Below are 11,853 nucleotides of genomic sequence, written 5' to 3' on the forward strand. Positions count from 1 at the left end.
GTATAAAATGATGTTATTTAAGCCAGCGCAAATACCTGTGTTTACATCCTGTTTTTCGGTTGAAGTCCAAAGTAGTCTATTGCCGAGTTCACGCGCGTGATCATAGGTAACTAAACCTATTCTCTGTATTGACAGCACTCCACATGTACAAAAAAATGAGCTCAATGTTAAAATTGACCGGAGTTCTCCTTTAAGACTGTGTTTAGACTGTTGAACACAGTACTGTACAGGAACCTCAAAGGATTTCAAACCCTATAAGACAGGGTTCCCAAAAAGGTGGTTTATGATTTGCTTAAAAGCTAATAAATCACAATATAGGACAAAATAATCGCAACAATCTTTTTTGCCAAGTTGTGTAGCCCTATATATTAATAATTTTAAAATTAAAATAAAAATACAACACTACAAAAACTCTGAAAATATAGGTTGTAAAAATTAAATGGACCTTGAGACTATACAACATATTAAACAGTCTGTACATCATCCTTTATTAAATGGCCCTTAAAAAAAAAAAGTCTCAAATTGTAAGAGTCTATTCTCAATAGCAATCTATTATATTGTCCTCACTCTGCTGGGCTGCTGAAAGAATGTCCTCCATTAGCGATCGGGGCGAATTCACAACATGATCACTACTCAACTTCAACGTCCTCTGCATGTCATCTAGATCGAGCATGTGTAGTATCATGGGTAGCCTAATGTCTTTGATGCAGTGTAGATCACTGTCTATTCTCTCATCAGATGTGCACACAGATCCTTTGGCATGTTGTTTGTTGAGGTATCTACTCTGCACCTCGTCCCCCCATCTGTTCCCATTTACATTTAAGACAAGAGTGGAATCGAAGTCCGTGTTCTCAGATGTAAGTGTTCTGAGTTTCAGCAAGAGTGCGCAGGCTTTCTCACACACGGGTCTGTCGCAGTCAAACAAGCTGTTAAACAGCAAGTCAAACAGCCCAAATTCTTTCAGTTTGCTCAAGCCCTGCATCAAGTGCGTCTTTTCAGAGGAACCAAAGTTCTGGACTGCGTATGGACAGCAGGTCAGTGTCTTCTCCATCAACACTTCCGCCAGCTCCAGTGTGTGCATTTTCACTTCCCAGTCAAAATCGTTGCATCCCAGTGACAGGACGGAGCTCAGGAACGGGTGCACAGCTGTTACGAGGTGTGATCCTTTCAGCCATGATGTGAAGGCTTTGACCACCGCTCTACGCGGGAAGCCCTCCGTGTCCTGAGAGAGAATGGTCATCATCTGCTTCAAAGCCTCCTCCTAAAGTTCAACAACACAGGAGATTAGACTGATAAAGAAGAATATCAACATGATGTCAAGTGTCCAACCATTAAAATGATCAATGAGCTACAATTGGGACACTTGACAAGTCCACTGAGGTCAGAATGGCTTTCTTCACACTGGTCGTCCAAAACTAATTTTTAGATTCTTTTGAGTGTAACGTTTGGTTTTTGTGGTCCAAAGTACTGCTTCTCAGCTGGTGAGATGCAACAGTTAGTGTTGAGATATTGCTTAGTGAACAATTCACTGTTTATCAATTGTTTATCTTGTTTAATTGTCCAGGACCATTTTTTTTTTTTTGTTTTTTTGATGAAAATATAAAAAAATATATTTAACTTTAAACATCTGTAAAATACCAAGCTCCTAAAGGGACAACATGGTGGTGGAAAAAATATGAGATGGAACGAAAAAATATATTTAAACAATTTTAACTCTCAAAACATTTGCATTCCCCTGAGAAACCTTGCCTTTGGTCGCACAGAAATATAATTTTTCCTCCCATCTTACATTTTCCATCATCATGTCCCATTGTGGGCTCTGTGATATAGCAATATATTAATAATCAATATTTGATCATGTCATATTCACACATTTTAGTCACTTTTGACCAAAATTGCACCCAATTTAGATGATAAAAATACATTACTTTTTACAAGAAAGTGCAAAATTAAACCAAATATTAAAACATTATCCCCTGGTTTCACAGACAAGGTTTAACCTAGACTAAAATGCATGTTTGAGCCATTTTAACTGAAAGCAACTTGAAAGCAACAATGACATTTTTTTGTCTCAAGAACCAGTAATGTTTTTTTTCTAGGGGACGTTTATAAAAGTTACTTAAAGGGATAGTTCACTTTGAAATTAAATTTTGGTATGTTTTAGCTTACCTGAAGGGCATCCAAGATGTAGGTGTCTTTTTTTCCGCAGTAGTTTCAATTTTGATATTTTTAGGTCAAACCGTTCTTGTCTGTTAGTCATACAATGCAGGTATATGGATACTGACTCAAAGAGCTTGCACAAAGTCCAAAATAAAACAGTTCCCCATCGTCCAAATTAAACAATTCCCCATCGTAAGTACACATTGATGGCCTAAGACACGAAACGAGCGGTTTGTGTGAGAAAACGAACAGTATTTATATAGTTTTTAGCTCTTATAACACAGCACACGTCCAAATGATCTGAGGGCTCGGCGGGTATAGATATATACACTAGATGTCGCTTGGCTACGGTTTCGTTCCAATGAACTGCAGTAACCAAGGCGACATCTAGTGTATATATCTATACCCGCCGAGCCCTCAGATCATTTGGACGCGGCTGTGTTATAAGAGGTAAAAACTATATAAATACTGTTCGTTTTCTCACACAAACCGCTCGTTTCGTGTCTTAGGCCATCAATGTGTACTTATGATGGGGAATTGTTTAATTTGGACGATGGGGAACTGTTTTATTTTGGACTTTGTGCAAGCTCTTTGAGTCAGTATCCATATACCTGCATTATATGACTAACAGACAAGAACGGTTTGACCTAAAAATATCAAAATTGAAACTACTGCGGAAAAAAAGACACCTACATCTTGGATGCCCTTCAGGTAAGCTAAAACATACCAAAATTTAATTTCAAAGTGAACTATCCCTTTAAATGTCCTAATTGAACTAAGGCCTAATCCTAGTTTACTCTAAGACCTGTCTGTGAAACCAGGCCTTTATGTATATGTTTGAATAACTAACATTTTTATTTTCACTATTATCACTCCTTTTGGCATGGACTTTGTCCTTTGTAACTTGCAGATTGACCACCAACAGCTATTTTGCACACTAAAGTAAAATAAAAAAACGCATAATAGGTGTCCTTTAATGTAAACATGAGAAGCAGTCATCTGTGAAAGAGATTTAAGCCTATAATAAAAAGACCTATATGTCACTGGTCATTTTGTTTTCTTACTTTCTTTTATGACAGGAACAAACCGATTTTAAAATGTGGGATTAAGGGGACAGGTTCTACATTGATCAGAAACAAGCAATTTCATCACTTGCAAAAGAAAAATGCAGGATCATCCTAAAGATTATATTTGAAAATCTGGATTTGACCGAATTGAGTAACTGTCTCACCAGCAGGTTGCTGTTGCTCACAAGCACCGTATGATGGAGAGAAGAGGTAACCGCCTCCCCGACGACAGCCACAGCACTAGCTCTTACATAGCCTTCTGAATCTGCCAGTGAAGAGAGGAGAATGGAGACCATGCCGCTGGTGTGGAGAGCTTCAATGAAACCACTGTTACCTGGGAGAAAGAGACAAAAAGTACAATTACAATGAAACCTATCCCTAAAATACGCTGCAGAGCAAAAGATGAAATAGTAAAAGCATCACAATATATGCTTGTGGTACCGTTGAGGGCAACAGTCAGCTGGGTGATGAACTCTAGTGTGGAGTCTCTCACTTCCCATCGCAAATCACACATCCGTTTCTTCAATACGGGAAAGAGATCTGCAGAATACACATGCTCACTTCATGACCATTTACTGTGATGTTTTTTGATGTCGATCTGTTTTTGAAATGTGCATGATGTCGTTGCTGAATCTTCCAAATCAATATAATCATTTTTGTATCTATTAATACATTCTTTCTCGAACACAAAAGGAGATATTTGAAGAATGTTGGTTGCCGCATAGTTTCAGTTACTTCCATATACACGTATACATATACACGTATATAAGTCAGTGGGACCCGAAACTGTTTAGATACCAACATTCTTCAAAAAAAAAATCATACAGGTTTGGAACGACATGATGGAGAGAAAATGATGACAGAATTGGTTGGACTATCCCTTTAAATGATAAAGGAATGATGTATTTGTTTGATTAAATGTTTTTAGATAGAAAATTTCCATATTACGTTACAAATGAGGCTGAAGTGCTCCTCACCATTGCTGATAAACTGCAGGAGATCAGGGAAGGGCGAACACACAGAGATCCAGCTCACAGTGGCCTGATATGATTTCTTCAAGACCTTGGAAATCACATGAAGCTTCAAGTAAATAAGGAGTTTCAACAACAGATCTGCTTTAAAGGCAAAAAAGTAATATTAGCAAGAAGTGTGCATACTTACTGTAGCATGGGAATCTGGACTCTTTAGATAGTCCAAGAGGACACCAAATATGTCCTTCCTTATATTCAAATTTTCTATATGTAGAAATATTAATCAGATATTACAATCAATACCAGTTCAATACCAATCACTTTCAAGGTCAATGATGCCAAAGTCAGTAGGCTCTGGACTCAGGTCAGCAAGGTTTTTTATATATATTTACACTTCATCATTTTTTATAAATTAATACTTTTCTTTAGCAAGGATTATTAAATTGATCAAGTGTGACTGTAAAGATGTTTGTATTGTTGAAACATTTCAAATAAATGCTATTATTTTGAACATTCTATTCATAAAAAAAAATACTAAAATGTATCAGTGTGTACACAAAAATATTAAGCAGCACAACTGTCATCATATCAGCATTTTAGAATGATTTCTGAAGAAGACTGGACTAATGATGCTGAAAGCTTTGCCATCACAAGAATAAATTACATTTTAAAATATATTCAAATAAAGAACAGTTATTTTAATCTGTAATAACATTTCACAATATTACTGTTTTTTACTGTATTTATGATCAAACAAATACAGCCCTGGTGAGCATAAGAGACTTTAAACCTTTAAATCTTTTTAACGGTAGTGTAATTATGCATAAACATTGTGTATATTGATAATGCTATCTTTTTTTGTAATTAATTATGATGTTTTACTCATCCCAGTCATTTCAATATCAACATAAGTTGAAACTCAAATTCTATTTGAAGGAGTCTTTACCTTCATACACGCAGAGAGCACCTAATGTATCAAGGCCACACCTCTGAATCTTACAGCAGCCAATCAGATGAGTGGAGGCATTATTTGGAATCAAAGAGGAAGGGCAATGCCCAGAGCAAATCCTCAGAAGCAACACCACAGAGCTGGTGACCGAGTGAATGCACATGCCTTCAAACTGGTATTTCTAACAAAAGAAAGTTACACATTTCATTGTGGAATACACATTCTACCATTTTTAAATCTATTCCATAGACTTTACAGCAAAATCTGCATGAACAATGTGCATAAAACAAATCTGTAGATTGCATCGAGACAAGACTAAGGAACCATTTACACAGAAAAGAGAGAAAGCGAGTTGCGTTTCGAGATACATTTAGGAAAAACTTTGAACTTGACACAATCTCCTTAAAAAAAAAATGTGTTGCTTTTGTGCGAGACGCCATAAAAGTGCAGTGAGATGCGATGCAACAGTCAAAGATATCCATTTAGTGCACGTTTACATAAAAAACAATTAAAAAGTAGCACAGTGGGAAACCTAAAAACAGGTTCTGTGTGCACCGGCCCAAAGAGAGTCTTGAGAGTGAAGCAAAAGCCTACTTACTGTGTATGCCAGATCTTCTAGACTTGATAAACTCTGCATGAGGTGGGAAATACATGAGGCTTTCTGGGATAGCTGTTCCTTTAGGGCTAAATTCATCTTTTCTGCTGGAGAAATGAATACTTCTGTAAGTAGAGCTGCATGGTTTTTACAATATAAAAGGCACAATTCAGTGAATGTGTGATACCAGTGTCTTGAGACTGTGCTGACACGCACTGCAGGGGGAGCAAGACGATATCAATGGCCTTCCTCTTTAAAACCTCAGGACTAAAGGATAAAGAGAGAGAGAGAAATAAAGAGAAATAACACAATACATAACTGGCTGCCATTTCAAATGTGTGTATGTGGCATAGGGATGGACAATACCAAAATCTTGTAATTTAATATCACGTTAACAATACTTATTTTTGCCGGAAATATTAGATATCATTAAAATTTCACAATTCTCAATACAAATTTTGATATCACAGCAAAGCTACTAGCCTAAGTAATGTAAGTAAAAGGTTTTCAAGCCTGTACTGTAATCAGTCAGTCGGAAGACAGACATTCTTTGACATAGCATTGCATGTATCTGACAGTTTAATCGCAATAAGACGTGAAAGAGAACTCAGTTAATCCACATGCTGTATGTGATCGTTCAGAAAACCACCTGTCAGAACAAATCACATGAATGTTTAAACTGGTAAGGTTTGAAAGAGCATGCCAATAATAAACTTTCACGCTGAAGTGCAGTTTCACATGAACATAACCACGATAGAGATGATCATTTCAAATTTTTACCGGTTCTCCCCCATCCCTAATGCTGCACTATTATATTATATATGCATATGTGAAAAGTCTTCGGTAGTCACCATTTCTCCAGCTTTATGATTCGTGCAGCACACTGAAAACTCTCATTTTTGTTTCCAGAACCCAACATGGCTTCCAATAAATACTCCACTTTATACTCCGATTGTCCGAGCAGAGGCGTCCTGCAACAGACGATAAACAATTCTCTGCATCCTTGCATTACACTGATACATATTTAAGAGAAGACAATAAAACGTGTACTTTCCATGAGTAATTGAAATAAACTATAATATAAGTTTTACACTCATTTTAGCTTTTTCTTTTCTTTTTTTAAAAAAGCAGCTTTTAAATGATATCACTTTAACTACAAACAATCAGAATTAATTAAATGTAACTATGAAATATAAGAAATATGTAAGGGATAATGTTATGTCATTATTATGGAATAAACCTAGATGCAAAGCAGAATTAATGATTTTTTTTAAGCATTAACATTTATATTCTATTATAATCTTTTTTTTTTTTTTTTTGGTAATACAAATATTTTGCTCAAATTAATAGATACATAAAATGTAAGAAATGTCCTATTCAACTCACCTCACAGCAGCTTGAAGAACAGCCATCAGAGGCTGAGTCAATGATTCAGACCCCCTGTTGATCAAGACTTCCAGAGGTACTAGCACATCTTTCCATAGCGTACTTCTGATAGGCTCTCCACACTGAGAGGGAACCGATGACAGAAGCCGTAAACCCTGGAGGACCCGCGGATGATCATCTGAGCTCAACGCCTCAACCACGCCATTCATAATCTCTGAGGAGACTGAGACCCAATCAGGGCTCAAAGATGATTCTCTTGATCCCACAGCATCACTGCCATTGGTCATGTTTGATGATGTGAGGAACTTTAAGATGTGCACTAAAAGCTGATTAGCCAGACAGGCAACAAACAGACTCCCGTCGTTCTGCAGCTGGAGAATCACTTTGATGAGTCCTGTGGATAGAACGGAATATAAGACTTGAGACTTGAAAAGACTAAAGATCGAAAATCTTTTTTCATAGTTTCATCTGAACCAAAACACCAGCTAACAGGCAACAGTCTAGAATTAACATAGCAACACAATGCAATATAGTGTTTACTTGTATGTGATGACCTCTCATACATATAAAATACATAGTGTGAATGTTTATGTACACTATTGTTAAAAGGTTTGGGGTTGTTACAAATGTTTAATGATTTATTAATAATAATAATAAATGATTTTTGAGGATCTTCAGAAATCATTTGAATATGCTGATTAGGTGCTCAAGAAACATTTAAAATTATTATAATAAATGTTGAAAACAGCTGTGCTGCTTAATACTTTTGTGGAAACTGATAAAAAAATTCAGGATTATTTGATGAATAGAAAATTCAAAAGAACCACATTTATTTTGAATAGAAATCTGTTGTAACAATGTAAAAGTCTTTACTGACACTTTTGATCAATTGAATGAATCCTTGCTGAATAAAAACAATTTCATCTGCCATCTAAATTAAAGTAGTTCTTACATTGCAATTTAAAGCATATATTATGTTGCATTTTTTTTTTATTTACTGGCCCATAACTCTCTTATTATAGTCCATTTTTATGCACATTTGGAACTTTCTGAATCATTTTGGAATGGATGATATTATTATGACAATTCTCACCCTTTCCACAGATGAAGTCCAGAGCTTGCCGGTGTTTCAGCATATTCAACATTCCCTGCAGCCAGCCACTGCGAACTGAGGCATCCTCCCAAAGATCACACACAAACCAGGCTTCCCGCTCAAACACACAGACCAAAAGACCTCCCTCCTTATTTCCAAAAACAGAGAACTCAAAAACATGATGTGAATGGAAAACACTGCAAACTGCAAAGAATACCATAGTACTTTTTGGGGTTAGTGCTAGACCAGTGCTTCTCAACCAAGGGGCCTCTGCAAACTTCCAAGAGGGGCAAAAAACTACTTAAAATTATTTAAATAGAAGGTAATACAGCCATTAAAACAAGATAAGACATAAAAATCATTAAAAACGGACATATTTCTTACTTTTAAATAAAATGCAGTTGTTGAGGGAATTAATGAAGAACCAGGAACATTTTTACTTAAGAACCGCAGTCTTGGAAAACCTGGATATATATGTGATTTTTTTAAGTGTGATATCTAGACCAGGATAATTCATGTAAATTAATAAAATCCTAAAATGTCATGGGCATTTTTTATAATGAATAAAAAATTTCTTGTTATGTCAAGCTTTAAAATATTTTATTGGGTAGAAATTGCTATTTAAAAAAAAAACAGTATTTCAAAATCACAATATAATCACAAATAATGAGAATAGTCATGTAAATTAATTGGTGTAAAAGCATAAACTCTGAAAACGTTCAGTTATTGAAACTTCTGGAATTGTGGAATTACATTTTTTGACTTATTTATAATTATTCTATTGATAAAGTTACTAATAAAAGTATTCTGTAAATAAAGTTTGAAAACGAGCATCATCCAGAAATATTTTGGGTGGCCTTCAAATATTTTTTAGAATATTGGGGGGTCTTGAAGTCAGAGGTGTTGAGAACCACTATCCTAGACTACTGTGAGCGAGCAAATAATCTGTCACTGATATTGTGACAATATAGTAGAAACTATCTCACCTCAAGCAAGTGGAAACCCTGCTTGTTGCCAGCCAAAAGTCCAGTGAGTTTGAGGGTGAAAGACAGGATAGCAGGATCTGTAGTTTTAGATGTACAGACACTGGAAATGAACTCCTTGAGGCATGGCTGATGTTGCAAAAGCACCTGTTCATTACCTGAGGAAACACGTAGTAATCACTATCAGACAGTATGTGCAATACATATATATGTACATACGTATATTGTGCGTGATATGCGAGACCCTAAGGATGCTTACATGTTTCAAGCTCCATTTGGCAGCTTGTTTTTCATCCTGTCAGTAATGTGATTGTCTCAATAATTAAGACACGCAGGTATAAGTGCAAAAATAAGTGTAAATACTAGCATTACTGATGTATCGAGAGGATCGATCCTCACATAAAAATATGGATACCAAATGTTTTAAGTATTCGTTTAAGTATTCATTTTCTTACTTATTGTAAAATTAACACACAAAATAAACTTAGTGGGGAAAAATTAATTGACAGCTTTCATTTTTTCAACACACTATATTAAAAGCATAAATGCTTTGTGAAGACTGTTTCAAGTTCACTTAAATTAAAAGTTTTAATTATATTATTATTTATAATATATTTTTAAGCCTATTAAATGTTAAAATAATAATGGATTTCAATTATACTGTAATGTTGAATGACTAGAATTGCTCATTCCATCCCCAGAAATTGAAAAACAAAAAATATCAGCAAGTATCAGTATTGGTATCGATGATACAGATCTTCATTCATAGTAGGCTACTTAGTAATAAGATGCCATTTAACAAATATTTTAAATATGCCATCTTTGTTGTTTTTATGTCAATATGGAGAGTCAATGTGAAAATTAGTTGACACTGACAGCACTTATATGTATAGATGTATAGATAGATAGATAGATAGATAGATAGATAGATAGATAGATAGATAGATAGATAGATAGATAGATAGATAGATAGATAGATAGATAGATAGATAGATAGATAGATAGATAGATAGATAGATAGATCTCAACTAGTCAAAAATTGGTATCAATTTGATTCCAGTTTACTCACTTTGGCTGTGCAGCTCTTTGAACCAATCGAGCAGCTTCTCTAACGAGGTGTCATCAGGCGGAGACTGCTTCGGGTCGGCCAGTACCAGACAGACCGCTGGTAGCAAAGATAAGCAGTCACTGTCCATGATATCAAAAATCCCTGAGTCACCAGCACATCAAATCCAACTGCAAGTGGCAACAACAAGAAGTTGCCTTGATACAATCACAACAGGGTAACGTTACGCCAGTATGGAGGAACGATTTGAAACGTTTGTCTGAGTCTGAAACTGTACACTACAATAAGTCATTCAAAAGCAAGTGGAAAAAATATCTACAGTATTGAAGGAAAAAACACCCTTTCATGTATCACATTTAAACAGTTTGGTGTCAAAGTTGGCTGCACGCTGCACTTACTTTCGCTTTGTACGGCGTGCTGGAAAGGACATAAAAAATACGAGCAGAGCGTTGACGCTTCCAGCTACGTATGCGCAAATTCTGCGCACTTTAATGTTCTCCAATACAGTAACCGCCTCTCATTCACACGCATGGTTACAGCGGACGCGGAGTTCCTAACTGCGCAGATAGGAGGAAGACAGCATCAGTATTGCCCGACGCATTTCTATTAGTTGTCTAACTAAAAGCAAACATACTGCATTAAAAATCCAACGATTCCTGCTCGTCAAATGCAGGATACGTTAAAAATGGCGGCTGAATCTGAATTTGGGGAAGAAGAGGAGCCTTTGTTCAGCGATCCCGGATGATTTTCTAAGACATCGATGATGATGATGATGATGAAGGCGAAGAGGCTACAATGAATCCGCGATGCCTCAACATGAGACAGTCACCATGCACATCAGATTAACTAAAACTGCTTAAACTAAATTGAAATTGGGATTTTAAATATATTTCCTGCAATAATATTGAGATTTTTTCATTACAGTTTTTCTCTATGTGCATAGAAAAAAAGGACATTCTGTCTGCTAGAATTCTAGAAAATTATTTATTATGAGATCATATTTTATTCATTCAGTTTAGTCTTGGCTACTTTTGGACCTTGCAAATATTTTTTCCGCCAGAATACCCTGGGGATACAGTCATTGTCACTCATTAGAACTGCAAATTAATTAACATTTTCATCAAAAGAAATATTAGCCTATATTTGAATTGGATTAAACATTTATTAATTTATACAGTACCTGTCAAAAGTTTGGAAACATTATTATTATTATTTTTATGTTTTTGTGAGAAGTCTCTTGTGCTTAACAAGGCTGCATTTATTTTATCAAAAATACTGTAAAAACAGTATTGACATATAGGCCTAGCCTACTCCGATTTGTACTCGCATTTGACGATTGGCGAGTGTTAATTTTGGGCCATTCAAGAGAATGACTTCTAGACATCTTCACTCGTGATGCCAATGTGCTGCAGTATCAGGCATAATGTCAAATCCAAGCTGCACTTAAAAAAAATCTATTGTAAAATGATTAGGGAATTTTAACACAAAAGCATTGGAAAAATTGTTAGGCAAGTGTTATTTATGACATGAGCCATGAGTTTTTCACAAGCATCATACATTTTTGACATGAGAATTTTCTTTGT

At 35.7% G+C, this 11,853-nt stretch overlaps 1 protein-coding gene across 4 annotated transcripts; it reads right to left on the reverse strand.

Moving 5' to 3' along the window:
* Positions 1-326: 326 nt before the first annotated feature.
* Positions 327-10,740, reverse strand: brat1 (BRCA1-associated ATM activator 1). 4 transcript variants are annotated; one of them, XM_081361372.1, is made up of 14 exons: positions 10,669-10,740; positions 10,274-10,440; positions 9,208-9,362; positions 8,222-8,369; positions 7,129-7,522; positions 6,594-6,713; positions 5,930-6,009; positions 5,746-5,849; positions 5,145-5,328; positions 4,389-4,462; positions 4,205-4,289; positions 3,669-3,767; positions 3,392-3,561; positions 327-1,261 (listed from the first exon to the last, which is right to left on the reverse strand). In XM_081361372.1, the coding sequence occupies exons 2-14, from the start codon at positions 10,398-10,400 to the stop codon at positions 539-541; spliced, it is 2,463 nt and encodes an 820-aa protein (XP_081217498.1). In that variant the 5' UTR covers positions 10,401-10,440; positions 10,669-10,740; the 3' UTR covers positions 327-538. The 4 variants fall into 4 exon arrangements, with proteins under 4 accessions (XP_081217498.1, XP_081217497.1, XP_081217499.1 ...); XM_081361371.1 differs by having other exon boundaries at positions 10,274-10,467; positions 10,669-10,698; XM_081361373.1 differs by having other exon boundaries at positions 5,746-5,846; positions 10,274-10,681.
* Between the last annotated feature and the right edge of the window lie 1,113 nt (positions 10,741-11,853).

The sequence above is a fragment of the Scardinius erythrophthalmus genome, assembly GCF_964197995.2.
Source record: "Scardinius erythrophthalmus genome assembly, chromosome: 3".
Classification (NCBI taxonomy): domain Eukaryota; kingdom Metazoa; phylum Chordata; class Actinopteri; order Cypriniformes; family Leuciscidae; genus Scardinius; species Scardinius erythrophthalmus.

Coding starts and splice junctions, on each gene's coding strand:
- brat1 (XM_081361372.1), bottom strand. CDS start 10,400: ATGGACAGTGACTGCTTATCTTTGCTACCAGCGGTCTGTCTGGTACTG. Junction 6,714..7,128: donor GTTCTTCAAGCTGCTGTGAG/GTGAGTTGAATA, acceptor CGTCTGTTGCAG/GACGCCTCTGCTCGGACAAT. Junction 3,768..4,204: donor CCTGCAGTTTATCAGCAATG/GTGAGGAGCACT, acceptor TGTATTCTGCAG/ATCTCTTTCCCGTATTGAAG.